This window comes from Cebus imitator, unplaced genomic scaffold (genome assembly GCF_001604975.1).
Source record: "Cebus imitator isolate Cc_AM_T3 unplaced genomic scaffold, Cebus_imitator-1.0 Scaffold26, whole genome shotgun sequence".
Classification (NCBI taxonomy): domain Eukaryota; kingdom Metazoa; phylum Chordata; class Mammalia; order Primates; family Cebidae; genus Cebus; species Cebus imitator.
In genome coordinates, this window is record NW_016107341.1 from 10,474,318 (window position 1) to 10,489,630 (window position 15,313).

Here is a 15,313-nt window from a genome sequence, read left to right on the forward strand (position 1 = left end):
ATTAACTATTTCATAAACATTTAAAGTCCAGCTTCATCAAATGTCGTCTTACTTTTTCTTTAGCTTCTTGCTCCTTCCGTTTAGCTTCTGCTTTTGCTTTCTTTTCTGCTTCTTTCTTGGCTTTTTCTTCTTCCTTGAACTTTTTTATCCTTGGATCACAGCTATATGCATTGTCTACCAGAAGAAAAAGTTTAATCTCATTTTGAATTTCTAACATTTAGGGGACTTAAAAAAAAATCAATTATACTTACCAACTAATGTTCTTATTCTATTCATTTCTTCTTTTTTCCTTTGTGCTCTTGTTGCTCTGTTCTGCTTTTCAATCCATCTCCTCTCATCACGACTATAAAATAGAAAATATTGGAAACAAACTACTGCTTACAGATGTTATGACTGGAAAATGTAATATTTTATAAAATACTTATATGTAAATAACATTCTAGAAGGTTAAAATGCTGTGTCATTACTAACTTTAAACAATCTTTTTTTTTTTTTTTTTTTAGACACAGTTTTGCTCTTGTCCCCCAGGGTGTAATACAGTGGCACAATCTCAGCTCATTGCAACCGTCACCTCCCGGGTTCAAGAGATTCTCCTGCCTCAGCCTCTGGAGTAGCTAAAATTACAGGTGCCTGCCACCATGCCTGGCTAATTTTTATATTTTAGTAGAGAGAAGGTTTCTCCATGTCAGCCAGGGTTGTCTTGAACTTCCGACCTCAGGTGATCTGCCCATTTCAGCCTCCCAAAGTGCTGGGATTACAGCGTGCCTGGCCTAAACAGTCCTTCTATTTAATATTAATTGTGGTTATTTTTTGGACATTCAGGTCTAAAGTGTTTCTGTACACATACAGGAAAATCTTAATAAAACCTAGATTAAGCAACTAGAAGAAAAAGATTTTGCTGAATTCAGCTATCTGACATTAGATTCCTTGGCAACTTCTTAAGCATATCCTAACCAATTATTAATCGGGGCCCACCGAGGTTAACTTGTGAGAAAGGATTTCAAAATATTTAAAAATCATTTAAAAAGGATGTACAAGAGAAAATATGAAAGAAAATCTATGTGGCATATTTTTACACCATCACAAATATCAGAGAACCAAATAAATACCTTCCTTTATTAATGATTTGCATACATACCATTCTGCTTTTTCTTTTTCTTCTTCATCTAAATAAGAAAATTCTCTCCAGGAATCAAAATTATACCTAATATAGACAGAAATAATATACAATCAAGACAGAACAAATGGAAAAAAAAAAATCCTTTTAATCCAGGTGGATGAATTTGTTTTAATGAATACCTTTCCCAACCTTCTAGTATTGAACTAACACTAAGCTCAAGTCTTTTTCTTTTTTTAATGACTGTGTATTTGGTATGAAAATCTAAAATGCACTCATCACTCCATAATCAAAACCACATCTCCCTGCTATCTCTTCTTTGTTAGGTTTCTGGCTTGACCAAGACCTATTTTTAGGTTTTCCTTGCCTTCAATCAATTTTGCTACTCTGTTAACTCTGAAGGTAACCCTCATAGTGGTTACGGTCATCTTATCTCCAGTTTGTATCCTCTAAAGGTAAAAGCAATTACAAGTGACAGAACTAAATCTTATTTTTGTTCCATGTGTTTTTATGTTTTTGTATTTAGCAGACATTTGATGACAAAATGTAGCACACATAAAATGGCCACTAACTATTGTGCTTATTAAAAATTAGTGAATTATTTACAGAGACAAATACCACTGTTTCCTTCCTCATGAACTAAGTACTATTAGTAGGAAGATAACTAAATCAAAGTGTACTTATTTTTATTCAAATGACTCCCCAATTTTCATTTTTTACTGCTATCATGTGCTTGATAGCTAGGTATCTCATTAATAGAAAACAGTCTGAAAATCTTAAAAGCCTAAATGTCACATAGGCAACAGAATGCTTTTGTTCAGTGAAGGCTCTGCAATTAGCCCATCTCAATTAATTTATAAACAAGCAAGTACGTATTGAATATTTTTCCTTTTAAAAAATGACAGCATCATACAAACAGTATATTCACTTACCAGAAAGAATAAAATGCATCTACATCTTCAAATGATGAATTCACATCACCAAGTTTTGGAACATTTTTTTTATTTGACCATCTGAAATATTAAAGGAAATATTCTTAAAATTCTTCAAAAATTCTGTACAAAAGTTCAACAAACAACTTAATTTATTAAAAACAAGTTTTTGCTTATCCCTCTGATTTCCCTTCCCTACAAACTCAACAACTTGAAGATGGAGCTGGAAGGTCAGCAGCGGGGCATGAAACAATGCAGGCATGCGAAAAGTGAGGCCAAAGACAGGGGTGAGAGAAACAACAGAACGGTCTTCTAATCACAGGTCACCTTCAGTTTTATTTTTAAAAATGCCATAGCAGGTACTAGGCAGGCTAGGAAAAATGGCAGCCAGCCCCTTTTGCCAAGCTCCTGTCTCTAAATAGACAGCACAGCAACAACCTATAGGCCTAGCCCTTTAAAAATCTTAATATTCACAGAGGGAACTAATTTCCACCCATCACCACCACTACCTTCCCCTTAGAGTCAGATTTAGGTTCAGTACTTCATTGATTACCGCTGAAAAGGATCCTCAGGCTGCTACTGATCCATGTTTTCTACTCTGTGAAATCATTACACAGAAAAATATACTATTCCTTTTTACCACCTAAGCACTGTTATAAAACAAATGTGGCCGGGTGCAGTGGCTCATGCCTGTAATCCCAGCATTCTGGGAGGCTGAGGCCAGTGGATCACCTGAGGTCAGCAATTCGAGACCAGCCTGGCCAATACGGTAAAACGCCATCTTTACTAAAAATACACAAATTAACCGGGCGTGGTGGTGGATGCTTGTAATCCCAGCTGCTCAGGAGGCTGAGGCAAGAGAACTACTTTAACCTGGGAGTGAGAGGTTGCAGTTAGCAGAGATTGCGCCACTGCACTCCAGTCTGGGCAACAAAGCAAGACTCTGTCTCAAGAAAGAAAGAAAAAAAAAAAAAAACAAAAAAACAAAAAATGTGAAATGCATTGGAGAAAGGCTGGAGGAAACACTCTCGGCAGCGCCAAACTGCTAATCAAAGTGGTTCTCAAATTTGGCTGCACGGTAGAATCACCTGGGAGCATTAACAATCCCTATAGGAATTCAAACCAATAAATCAGAATCTTTCCAGGTGGAATTCAGGCAACAGGAGTTTTCCCAACTCTCCAGGTAATTCCAATATGCAGCCAAGATAGGCTTTAGGCGGGCATGGTGGCTCACGCCTGTAATCCAAACACTTTGGAGGCCAAGGTGGGCAGATCACCAGAGGTCAGGAGTTCAAGACCAGCCTGACCAACATGGTGACACCCCATCTTTATAAAAAAAAAAAAAAAAAAAAAGATACGCTTTAAGGGAACCTGCCAATGCAGATAGAAAAAAAGATGTAAAATAATATTGGTGCATGCTATTTTAATACAAACTAATGAAATAAAATTATGTATGCTTTCATTGTAAATATAAATAATGTTTTGTCAAAGAAGCATTATGATAATCAAATGATCAAATAAAGAACAAAGTCCTTTCTCAACTGACAATGGTCCAAGAGAGTAGTATACCCACTGATAAAGAGGAAACCAAAGAATGGAAAATTGTCACCTAAGAATCACACTACATAAAGTGAGATACTGTTATTTCTCTCAAACTAAAAAAAAAAAAAAATTTTCTTTGAGATGGAGTCTGGCTCTGTTGCCCAGACTGGAGTACAACAGTGTGATCTCGGCTCACTGTGTGGGTTCAAGCGATTCTCCTGTCTCAGCCTCCCAAGTAGCTGGGATTACAGGCATGCACCACCATGCCCAGCTAATTTTTTTTTTCTTTTTTTTTTTCCGAGACAGAGTCTCACGCTATCGCCCAGGCTGGAGTGCAGTGGCACGATCTGGGCTCACTGCAACCTCTTCCGCCCAGGTTCAAGCAATTCTCCTGCCTCAGCCTCCTGAGTAGCTGGGATTACAGGCGCCAGCCACCCCACCCAGCTAATTTTTGTATTTTTAGTAGAGACAGGCTTTCATTATCTTGGCCAGGCTGGTCTTGAACTCTTGACCTCGTGATCCACCTGCCTCGGCCTCCCAAAGTGCTGGGATTATAGGTGTGAGCCACCATGCCCAGCCTCATTTTTGTATTTTTAGTAGAGACAAGGTTTCATCATGTTGGTCGGGCTGACCTCAAACTCCTGACTTCAGGTGATCCACGTGCCTCGGCCTCCAAAGTGCCCTGATTACAGGTGTGAGCCATCACACACAGTTCAAGTAAATTTAAAAGAGAAACCTCCAATAAGTTGCACAGAAATTTCACTATGAAAATGTAGAACTTCTGTTTAGAAAGCAATATAAATGAGAACAATAAGTTCACCAGATGGGCTCAATATTGCAGAGAAGGAGGAGGAGGAGGACGAGGAGGAGGAAGAGACAGTGGAAATAGTCTGCAAATGAAACTATTACCAGAGGGGAAAAAACAGAAACCTGGAAGACTACAAGAAACAAGCCAACAGGGCACTATGATCAAAAGGGATGCCTGAACTCACCTGGAATTCCTTTCAAACACTGGGGAAAACACTTCGAAGAAATTATCCTTTGCTTCACTTTTAGAAGGAACTGAGTTATCAAAAGTAGGATCTACACTGTTAAATGCTCGTCTTTTCACTGGATCAGATAACATTTCATAAGCTGAGAAAAAAATTGTTAAGATCACATCACCATAACTTTACCTATTTTTTTCCTGCAAGAAAACAAATATCTCCTTCCTTAAAAAGTAAAAGTCATTAATTTTTATATTTGAAAATTTTGTTTGGAGGGTGGGAAGGATTAATTTAGGTAACAACAGCTTTAGCACTACTGGATATAACTGGAGTTAACTCCTCCTTTACTTTTTTTGTAAAAGTGACAAAACAATAAATCACCCACCCTCAACAGAACAGATGACTCTGGGGAAAAAGAAATAGCTAGAAAGTTAATTGTTAGATCCCAAGGTTGTAAAAGACCGAAGGATCTTAGCCTTCTGGAGCACTGTGTAAGAGAACTGGCAAAGAGTAAATTTGAAAGGTGTGCATATAACTTTAAAAATTAGCATCAAAATGTAAAAATCACATTTAAGGAAACATTTAGAAATGGCGGTAACCTACATTAATTTGCTTAGTCATGTCTATGTAAATAGCAATAAGTAGCTGTAGGGTCTGTACTAGGATATAATCAACTTCTTGACTTAAACTAGGCTAGCAAAACATCTGAGGAACAGTTTAGTCCCATAAAGCATCTGAAATGAAAAAAAAAATCTTAGTATTCTCATCATTAAAAAGAACACTTACATGAATTAACTGTAGGATGAGCTTCTGATAAGAATCACCTGGGAATCCTGTTAAAATGCAGATTTTAATCAGTAGGTTTGGGGCAGGGCCTGAGACTGCATTTCTAAAAAGCTGCCAGGCGTTGCTGATGCTGCTGGCTGGGGAAACCTCACTGTGTGTAGTGAGGCTCCGGGGTGATGATTACAAATAACTTGATATAACTGAAATGTTTTAAAATGTCAAAGGACAGTTGAATGAACTACAGTATAGGTAAGAAACCAAATCCCAGCAATTAATAAATAACAATTATTATTAGAAATTCCTGACTCTAAAACATTTTCTTACCTTTAGTTATACAAGTGAAGTAGTCATTGTCTCCTTCTTTTATTGGTTCACCAGCTGCTTTCCGTTTGTCTGGGTGATGTTTTAAAACCATTGCTTTATCTACAAAAACCAGTCAGATTTAGATAATTTGTCACTTTAGGCACCAAAACTAAAAATAAAGATGAGCTGCATATAGACCATTTCTAAAATCATAAGGCTAATTTTAGAATCTTTTTTCCCCACAGTAAAATACATGGTTATTAAATGTGAAAATTATAAAGAAACCGAAATAATTATTTTTTGAGACAGTTTTGCTTTTATTGCCCAGGCTGGAGTGCAAGGGCGCAGTCTTGGCTCACTGCAAACTCCACCTCCCGAGTTCAAGTGACTCTCCTGCCTTAGCCTCCCCAGTATAGGGGATTACAGCCGCCTGCCACCACACCAAGCTAATTTTTTATATTTTTAGTAGAGATAGGGTTTCACTATGTTGGCCAGGCTAGTTTAGAACTCTTGACCTCAGGCGATTCACCCATCTCGGCCTCCCAAAGTGCTGGGATTACAGGTGTGAGCCACAACGACCGGCTTTAAATAATTAAGAATTAGCCATTTAAGAATTAGCCAAAGTGTCCCTACCCAATGACAATGACTGTTAACATTTTGGTGTATTTCTGCATAGATATTTTTGTTTTCTTAAGCATGTGCTTTAAAAAAAATTCAGGTGTAGGCTGGGCATGGTGGCTCAAGCTTGCAATCCCAGCATTTTGGAAGTCCGAGCTGGGAGGATCACTTGAGGCCAGGAGTTCAAGACTACCCTGGCCAATACAGAGAAACCACGTTTCTACTAAAAATACAAAAACTAGCTGGGCATGGTGTTGCATGTATGCCTGTGGTCCCAGCTACTTGGGTGGCTCAGACACAAGAATTGCTTGAACCTACGAGGAAGAGGTCAGAGTGAGACAAGATGGTGGCACTCAACTCCAGCCTGGGTGACAGAGAGAGAATGTGTCTCAAAAAGAAGAAGAAAAAAAAAAGAAAAACTCTTCAGGGGTAATTGTATGTACTAAATTATATTCTGCTTTTTTCAGCTTCACATTATAACATTTGCATTTTCCAATGGGCCATTTCCAATACCACATTATTATAAATAATGCCAATTTGAATTATTTAAAATATATGTATTTTCCCTTATTTAGGATTCTTTTGTCTTAGGGTATAGTCACAGAAAGGAACTTTGTGAATAGAAATGGAACAAATTCTTTTCCAAAAGGCTATTTCATACTCCTATGTGAACATCCTTTCACCACAGCCTCAGCCAGAGTTAGGTCTCATTATTTAAAATTTGTGATTATCACTGGTGCTCAACAATTTTTTTGTTTCTTTCATCCTTTCACTGGAAAGAGGAGGGGCTGTCTCAGTTTTTCTTATGACTCTGTGTCACTTTACAATAAATAATGGCTAGCTGTTAACATCTACGGAGCAGTTGACAAGTGCCAGGTCTGTTTACCAGTTAATCTTCTCCATGACCCTATGAGGAAAGTATTATCACTGCCTCCATTTTATAGATGAGGAAGGAAAATGAGGCACAAAGATGTTACGTAGCCATTACCACTGCAACCTGCTCAAATGTCCAGCCAAGTCGGGCTCTAATCCAGACAGCTTGACTTCTCAGCCTGTGTTTATATGCTGCCTCTCCTAATTTCATTATGTTTACTGCTATTTTTTTCCCCAACTGTTGTGTTTACACTTATTTTTTTAAGAAACCATTTAGTCATTTTGTTTAGATTTACTTATTTCTTTTGTAATTTCTTCTAGTATTTACAATACTTCTAGTTTCATTAACATTTCCTATGGTTAGATTGAAAAAATTTTTAGGTCTTTTTACAATTTTAATATAGTCAAGAAAGTATCTAAACTTGTCATTTTTCAAAATCTTACTGTCATTTAATAATCCTTCCCTTTTCCACTGATCAGTGATACCACGTTTATAATAGTAAATTTTACAAGGGCTTTTTCTGGTTACTAACTCTTGCCCTGGGGTTATCTTTAAAATGACCACAGCTTTCTAATATATTTGATGGTTAACCTCCAAAAACTGTATAATTTTTGCTTATTTTTCTTGCATCCAGTCACGTAAATCTCTTCTACTTTTCCAAGCAGATTCTATATCATCTACAATGTATTTGTTTACTTCTTTCCAACAGCTTATTTAATAGCTTAATAAGTTATTTAATAACTTAACTCACTGACCCAAACTCCCAAAATAGCATAAAAAGTAAAAAGCAGGTTGCTTCAACCCTGGATTTTAGGTAATAGCATTAATGCCACATAGCTAAAAGTATGCTAGCTGTAGGCCTGAAATAGTTATCAAAGTAGGAAATTAACTACATTTCTTTTCAAAATTCTTATGACAAAGGAATGGGTGTTAAATTGTATTCTATGTGCTTTCACTATCTACTTAGAAAATCACATAGATTGAATATTATCTAAGCTATAAATAGTTTTGTTATACTAAAATACTTCCTAAGTTGGATTCCTGAGAGAAACTCTATGTGTTCATGAACACTATTATTATTTTAGTGTACTGTTAAATTCTATTTGTCATTTTTGGTGTTTTTTTTTTTTTTTTTTTTTGAGACAAGGTCTCACTCTGTCACCCAAGCTGGAGCACAGTGGCATGATCTCGGCTCACTCCAGCCTCAATCTCCCAGGCTCAGATGATATTTTACCTCAGCCTCCCAAGTGGCTGGGATTACAGGTGTGCTCCACCATGCCTTGCTAATTTTTTGTAGAGATGGGGTTTTGCCTTGTTGGCCAGGCTAGTCTCAAACTCCCCGGCTCAAGGGATCCTCCCACCTTGGCCTCCCAAAATGTGAGAGTTACAGGCCTGCGGCCACCACGCCTAACCACTATTTTCTCATGATAAAAGTATTTGTACACACTTATGGGGTACATGTGATATTCATATGTATTTTTTGAGAGGAGTCTCACTCTGTCATCCAGGCTGGAGTGTAGTGTCGCAATCTCAGCTCACAGCAACCTCAGCTTCCCGGGTTCAAGCAATTGCCCTGCCTCAGCATCCAGAGTAGCTGGGATTATAGGCACTAGCTACCACGCCTAGCTAATTTTTGTATTTTTAGTAGAGATGGGGTTTCGCCAGGTTGGCTAGGGTCGGTCTCAAATTCCTGACCTCAAGTGATCCGTCTGCCTTGGCATCCCTAAGTGCTGGGATTACAGGCGTGAGCCACTGTACCAGGCCTCATTTGGTATGTAATTCATGGTACATGCATAAACCATGTAATGATCAAATCAGGGTATTTGGGTATCCATCAACCTGAGTATTTATTATTTCTATGTGTTGGGAACATTTCAAGTTATCTCTTCTAGCTATTTTGGAATATACAATACATTGTTGTTAACTATAGTCACACTACTCTGCTACAGAACACTGGGGCTTATTCCTTCTAACTGTATGTTTGTATTCATTGACCAACCTTTCTTCATCCCTCTCTCCCCAACACCCTTCCCAGCCTCTGGTATCTATCATCCTATCTACTATCTCCATATCATCTACTTTTTAAACTCCCATTGTTCTCATGAGTGAGAACATGCAATATTTGCCTCTCTGTGCCTAGCTTATTTCAGACCTCCAGTTCTATCTATGTTATTGCAGACATAATTTCATTCTTTTTTATGGCTGAGTGGTGCCCATTGTGTACAAATACATTTTCTTTATCCATTAGTCTGCTGACGGACACTTACGTTGATTCCTTATCTTTGTAATTACAAATAGTGCTGCAATAAGAATATGGGAGTGCAGGTATCTCTGACATATGGTTTTCTTTTCCTCTGGATAAATATCCAGTAGTGGGACTGCTGTGCTATACAGTAATTCTATTTTTAATTTTTGGCAATATCTCCATACTGTTTTCCATAGTGTCCATACTAATTTACATGCCTACCAACAGTGTATAAAAATTCCCTTTTCTTGAATTTGCTATTAACATTTTAACTGTTTTTTTTTTTTTTTTTTTTTTTTAATAGGAATTGTCTATAGGTTTTTCGTTTTTTGTTTTTTTGGCGAGATGGACTTTCGTTCGTTGCCCAAGCTGGAGTGCAATGGTGTGATCTCACTGCAACCTCTGCCTCCCGAGTTCAAGTGATCCTCCTGCCTCAGCCTCCCTAGTAGCTGGGATTACAGGCATCCGCCATCATGCCCAGCTAATTTGTTGTATTTTTAGTAGAGACAGCGTTTCACTATGTTGGTCAGGCTGGCCTTGAATTCCTGACCTCAGGCGATTAGTGCTGGGATTACATTACAGGTACCAGCCACTAAGCCCAGCTCTTTAGGTTTTTTTCTGAGCTCTCCTTGCTAGGTATTTACATACTCATTAAACTTTACAACTTAACAAAATGAATTATTCCAAAAGTTTAAGATTAACTGATTCTCCAATTAAAGAAAATAAATCAAGTTTATATTCAGCATTAGAAGTTTGAATTCTTTAACACTTGAAACAATTCACCTGAAAAATTATCTGGGCCTAAAAATTATTTTTAGGAGGCAATTCTTTGGTAACTTTAATGTTTTTCATCCTTTCTTTTTTTTGGGGGTAGGACATGGTCTAACTATTGCCCGAGTACAGCGGTGTAATCGTAATCATGACTCGCTGCAGTCCTGACCACCTGGGCTCAAGCGATCCTGCTATCTCAGCCTTCTGAGCAGCTGAGACCACAGGCTTGCACCACTATGTCCAGCTAATTTTTGTATTGTTTGTAGAGATGGGGTTTTACCACATTGCTCAAGCTGGTCTTGAACGACAAAGCTCAAGCAATCCAGCCGCCTCAGCCTCCCAAAGTGCTGGGATCACAGACATGAGCCAGCATGACTAGCTCGTTGCGTATTTCGCTATATTTTGAGTAACCCGTATCTAAAGTGCTTGGGACCAGAAGCGTTTGCGATTTCAAATTTTTTTAGATTTTGTAATATCTGCATTATACTTAATAGGTAAGCATCCATTCCAAATCTGAAAATCTAAAATTCTCCAGTGAGCATTTCCTTTGAAGTGTCATAATGACACTCAAAGTTTGGAGCATTTTGGATTTTTGTATTAGTGACGCTCAACTTGTATTTGTTTATTCTTCTTATAAAATCCATTTTGGGATATTGTCTTATTTATTTTCTTCCTACATGTTCCTTTGTGCTATTCTTCTAAACCTCTGAATTGGATTTCCACCTTATTTTTTCTCTCTTTCTAAAAAATTAACATAATAGATTAAGGCAATGAATTTATTTAAGGTACAACTCTAGTTGCCAGTCCTTAAGTTTTGATAAAGGAGTAATCTTACTTTTGTGGAAAAAAAGTCTATTAGCGTAATTTTCATTTCTGTGTAGGCTCAAAAGAATATATTTAATTTCCCAAGTGATTGGGTTTTTTTGGTTTAATCTATCTGATTCAACTGAGATAAAATTTACATAAAATAAACGCTCAGATTTTAAGCATTCATTAAGTTCAATGAGTTTTGACAATTGTATACACTCATGTAACTACTACCCAAAAGAAAATATAAGCCATTTCCATCACCCAAAAAGTTCCCTTAGACCCCTTTCCACTGGGCTCCCATCCTCTACCAACTGAGGCAACCACTTTCTGATGCCTGTCACCACGAATTACTTTTGTTATGTTCTTGAGCTTCAAGTAGATGTAACTTAGAGAATTGTGTGTGTCTGGCTTCTGTCACTCATGGTCTGAGATTCATCCATGTTTTTCTCTGTATTGACAATTTCTTTTAAAAATTGCTGATTAGTATTCCACTGTACCAAAATATATAGCAGTTTGCTTATGTATTTCCGTGTTATTAAACATTTGGGTGGTTTCCAGTTTCTGGACATTGTGAGTAGGCTGTTTTCAACATTTTTGCAGAAATCTTTCGGCTGGGTGCGGTGGCTCATGCCTGTAATACCAGCACTTTGGGATGCCAAGGAGTAGGTGGATCACTTGAGCTCAGGAGTTCCGGACCAACCTGGCCAACAAGGTGAAGCCCGGTCTCTACAAAAAATACAAAAATTAGCCAGGTATGGTAGCAGGTGCCTGTAATCCCAGCTACTTGTGAGGCTGAGGCAGGAGAATTGCTTGAACCCTGGAGATGGAGGTCGCCGTGAGCCAAGATCTCGTCACTACACTCCACCCTGGACAACAGACCCCCTCTTTGAAGAAAAAAAAAAAAAGTATCTTAAAAAAAAAGAGAGTGACAAGGTCTATGTTGTCCAGGTTGGTCTGGAACTCCTGAGCTCAAGTGATCCTATGGCCTGAGTCTCCCACAATGATAGGATTATACGCATGAATCACCATGCTTGGCCAACAGAAATCTTTTCATGGGCATGTTAAAATTAGTTATTTCAACATATACTGCAAGGGTTCAAGAACTCTGACAAATATTTTTGGGTTTTGAGACAGAGTTCCCCTTTGTCGCCCAGGCTGTAGTGCAACAGTGTGATCTCAGATCACTGTAGCTTCCACCTCTGGGTTCAAATGATTCTCGTGCTTCAGCCTCCTATGTAGCTGGGACTATAGACATGCGCCTCCATGTCTGCCTAATTTTTGTATTTCCAGTAGAGATGGGCTTTTGCCATGTTGGCCACGCTGGTCTCGAACTCCTGATCCCATGTGATATACCCGCCTCAGCCTCCCAAAGTGCTGGGATAACAGGCAAGAGGCACTGAGCCCAGCCAATGCTATTCAAATAATAAAACTGCAAACATCTGTACATGGCAGATGGATTTTTCTGGCATTTATGTATACTGGAATAACCATTTACATGCATTAACATATGCTTTGTCTAAAACCATGCCAGCCTTTAAAGAAATCCAATAATAGGTTTAAAATAATCAGATAAATTCCTTCACTTCGTTAAAAATATTTCCTGTGATTTTCCTAAACGTAAGCAGTAATGGGGATGATTTTGAGCTCATCTGTTATACTAAGTATTGGCTAATTTTTTAGCATAGGCATTCTTATTCAGTCATCTTCTTCCAAGTATAATAATTCCTCTTCTGGACAGGCCCTGACTCCCTACTCCTTTTCCATGTGGCCACAATTTTACTTCCTCTGACCTCAATATCCAATCTCTAGAGTGGAGGGCAGAACATTCTCCTAAGATAAGACAGAATACTGATCACTTTCACCTCTTAGCTCTTTGACTTAAACTTTAATCAGTTGAACTAATCATGTGTATAAGAAATTATGTCCACAGGATTGTAAAAGAGAGGATGTTTAGGAGCACTGAGGGATGGTGTTTACAAGGCATATGAAGACTGGGGTCCAACATTCCCCGTCCCATGCAAATTTTAACCTCAATGAAAACAACAATGAAACATCAGATAACTTTTCTTGGACAGAAGAGAGGATGACATCTACAAAGTGTGACTTAAGATTACAAAATAACATCGAAAAAGCTAAGTAAAAAGGCAGTTTCCACTAAGTACAACTGCCTATACTTCTAAAGACAGGTGAAGTATTATTTTTTAAAAGCTTGCCATTGGGAGAATATTCTGTATACACACACACACACCCCCATCCTAATTTCCTATCCCTAATGGGAAAGCCCATATGTAAAATGGATTGCTTTCTTCTGATTCTGAAGGCAGAGGAGACCATGACGGTTTTTTTTTGCTTGTTATGACAATATAACACATGGTGTTAAATGTAGTTATGGCTGCAGACTATGATACTGTGTACCTTTTACAAAGCACAGCATGTTCCTATACCACATATTTGATTATTTCCAAGTGACTAAGTACTTACGAGCTGCTTTGATCTGTCTCTGTGTAGCCTTGTATCTCACATGGCCAAGTCCAAGAACTGCATAATGATCTTGGTTCTGATAAAAACACAAAAGGGAGTCAAGTTTGAGATGCAGCCAATATATTCCATCCCTGTGTTCTGGTACTTTAATACAGCATTTCCCAAAGTGACATTTCATCAGGAGTCCAGTAAGAGATTCTGCATAAAACAGGTTCTATGGTTACGTAAAGTTGAGAAATGTGTATTAGGTTGGGTGCCATGGTTCATGCCTGTAATCCAGTGAGGGAAGGTGTTCTCTTTCAGGCCCACAAGGGGGCATAGTTTTAAGGGCAAGAACTTCCCAGTGCCATGTCACCCTCCCATGCCTCTCCATCTGGGAGATTTAACGGTCTCCGTTTTAATTTTCACGGGAGCAGGAAGAATCAAAAGTCAATCACTCCAACGGAAGTTCTAAGGAACTCCTTTCATCACTCCAACGGAAGTTCTAAGGAACTCCTTTCATTAGCCAGGGGTCTTGGAGAAGGTGGGGGTTTCTCCCAGGTTAAAAGTCCTCTTTTTCTACACCCTTTTGGCCTCCATGTTTGGATCCCCTTCCACACACACACTCTATCTTGTGGAAGCTTTCTTTCCTTTTTCTTTCTCTACCTAAATAAATCACTTTCTGCAAACACTTTAGGGTCCGGTATTTACGAGTACACTGTGCCATGGTCTCCTCTCTCATTCTTTAGAGAGTGAGGGACCAAGAACCTTGGAGAAACGTCCTCTCAGGGGAGCTGAGGACTCCACTGAACCCCAACACCAGCACTTTGGGAGGCCCAGGTGGAGAACTGCTTAGCCCAGGAGTTTGATAACCAGCCTGGGCCAAGACCCCTGTCTCCACAGAAAAATTTTAAAAAATCAGCTGGGTGTGGTGGTGTGCACTGGTAGTTCCAGCTACTCAGGAGGCTAAAGAGGAGGACTGCTTGAGTCCGGTAAGAAGAGGCTGCAGTGAGCTGTGATCATGCCACTGCACTCCAGGATAGGCAACAAAGCAAGACCCTGTCTTTAAAAAAAAAAAAGAGATAAATGTGGACTATTTACATAGCCTCCTTGATGAAGCCTAAGAAAGGCTCTGAGAAGTCCTATAATTAGATTTAAAAAAAAAAACACAGAAACCTGTAAAACCCAGATTCTTCCAAACTTACATGACCAAAGACCCCTTTTTTCTCTTAGCATCTATTGATACCTATTGCCATCCTATGGTACTTATGGCTACATGTTCTTAATTATTCACTTATTATGTCTCTGGAATATAAGTTATATAGAAGCAGTGATACTGTCTTCTTCAGTACAGTATCCTCAGCACCTAGAACAGTGTCTGACATGGTGTTTGATCTATATTTGATGAATGAAAATAAACTGAACAAGTGAATGAACCCTGCTACCTTGCTGTGATACAATCTACTTCTTTCTAGGCCAAAGACCTTTTCCCTCTTGTAGATCTCAACATTCCCGACTTCTGTCTTCTCCCGACTCTGCCTTCTCCTCAAGTTACTATCTCCTCTTATTTTCTTTACTACCCAGCTTTGAAAGAGTATTTTACACTTGGGTTCTACTTGATCACTTCCTAATCACTTCTCATCCACTGCAATCTCCTGCCTTCCCGATGATTTTACTCAAACTGCCTTCAATGAGGACACCGAAACCTTTAGTTTGCCAAATCCAGTGGTTTTTAAAATAATTTTTCATGTGGCCGGGCGCGGTGGCTCACGCCTGTAATCCCAGCACTTTGGGAGGCCGAGGCGGGTGGATCACAAGGTCAAGAGATCGAGACCATCCTGGTCAACATGGTGAAACCCCATCTCTACT

At 38.7% G+C, this 15,313-nt stretch overlaps 1 protein-coding gene across 4 annotated transcripts in view; it reads right to left on the reverse strand.

Moving 5' to 3' along the window:
• The window catches only part of DNAJC2 (DnaJ heat shock protein family (Hsp40) member C2), a 38,986-nt gene that overhangs the window by 14,548 nt on the left and 9,125 nt on the right, over positions 1-15,313 (reverse strand). For all 4 annotated transcript variants that reach the window (XM_037736580.1, XM_017523041.2, XM_017523040.2 and 1 more), the window contains 7 exons: positions 13,466-13,541; positions 5,688-5,786; positions 4,584-4,725; positions 2,050-2,130; positions 1,139-1,204; positions 252-343; positions 53-174 (listed from right to left, as the gene is read on the reverse strand). In XM_037736580.1, the coding sequence (XP_037592508.1) occupies positions 53-174; positions 252-343; positions 1,139-1,204; positions 2,050-2,130; positions 4,584-4,725; positions 5,688-5,786; positions 13,466-13,541 (678 nt within the window). The remainder of the gene's footprint in view (positions 1-52; positions 175-251; positions 344-1,138; positions 1,205-2,049; positions 2,131-4,583; positions 4,726-5,687; positions 5,787-13,465; positions 13,542-15,313) is intronic.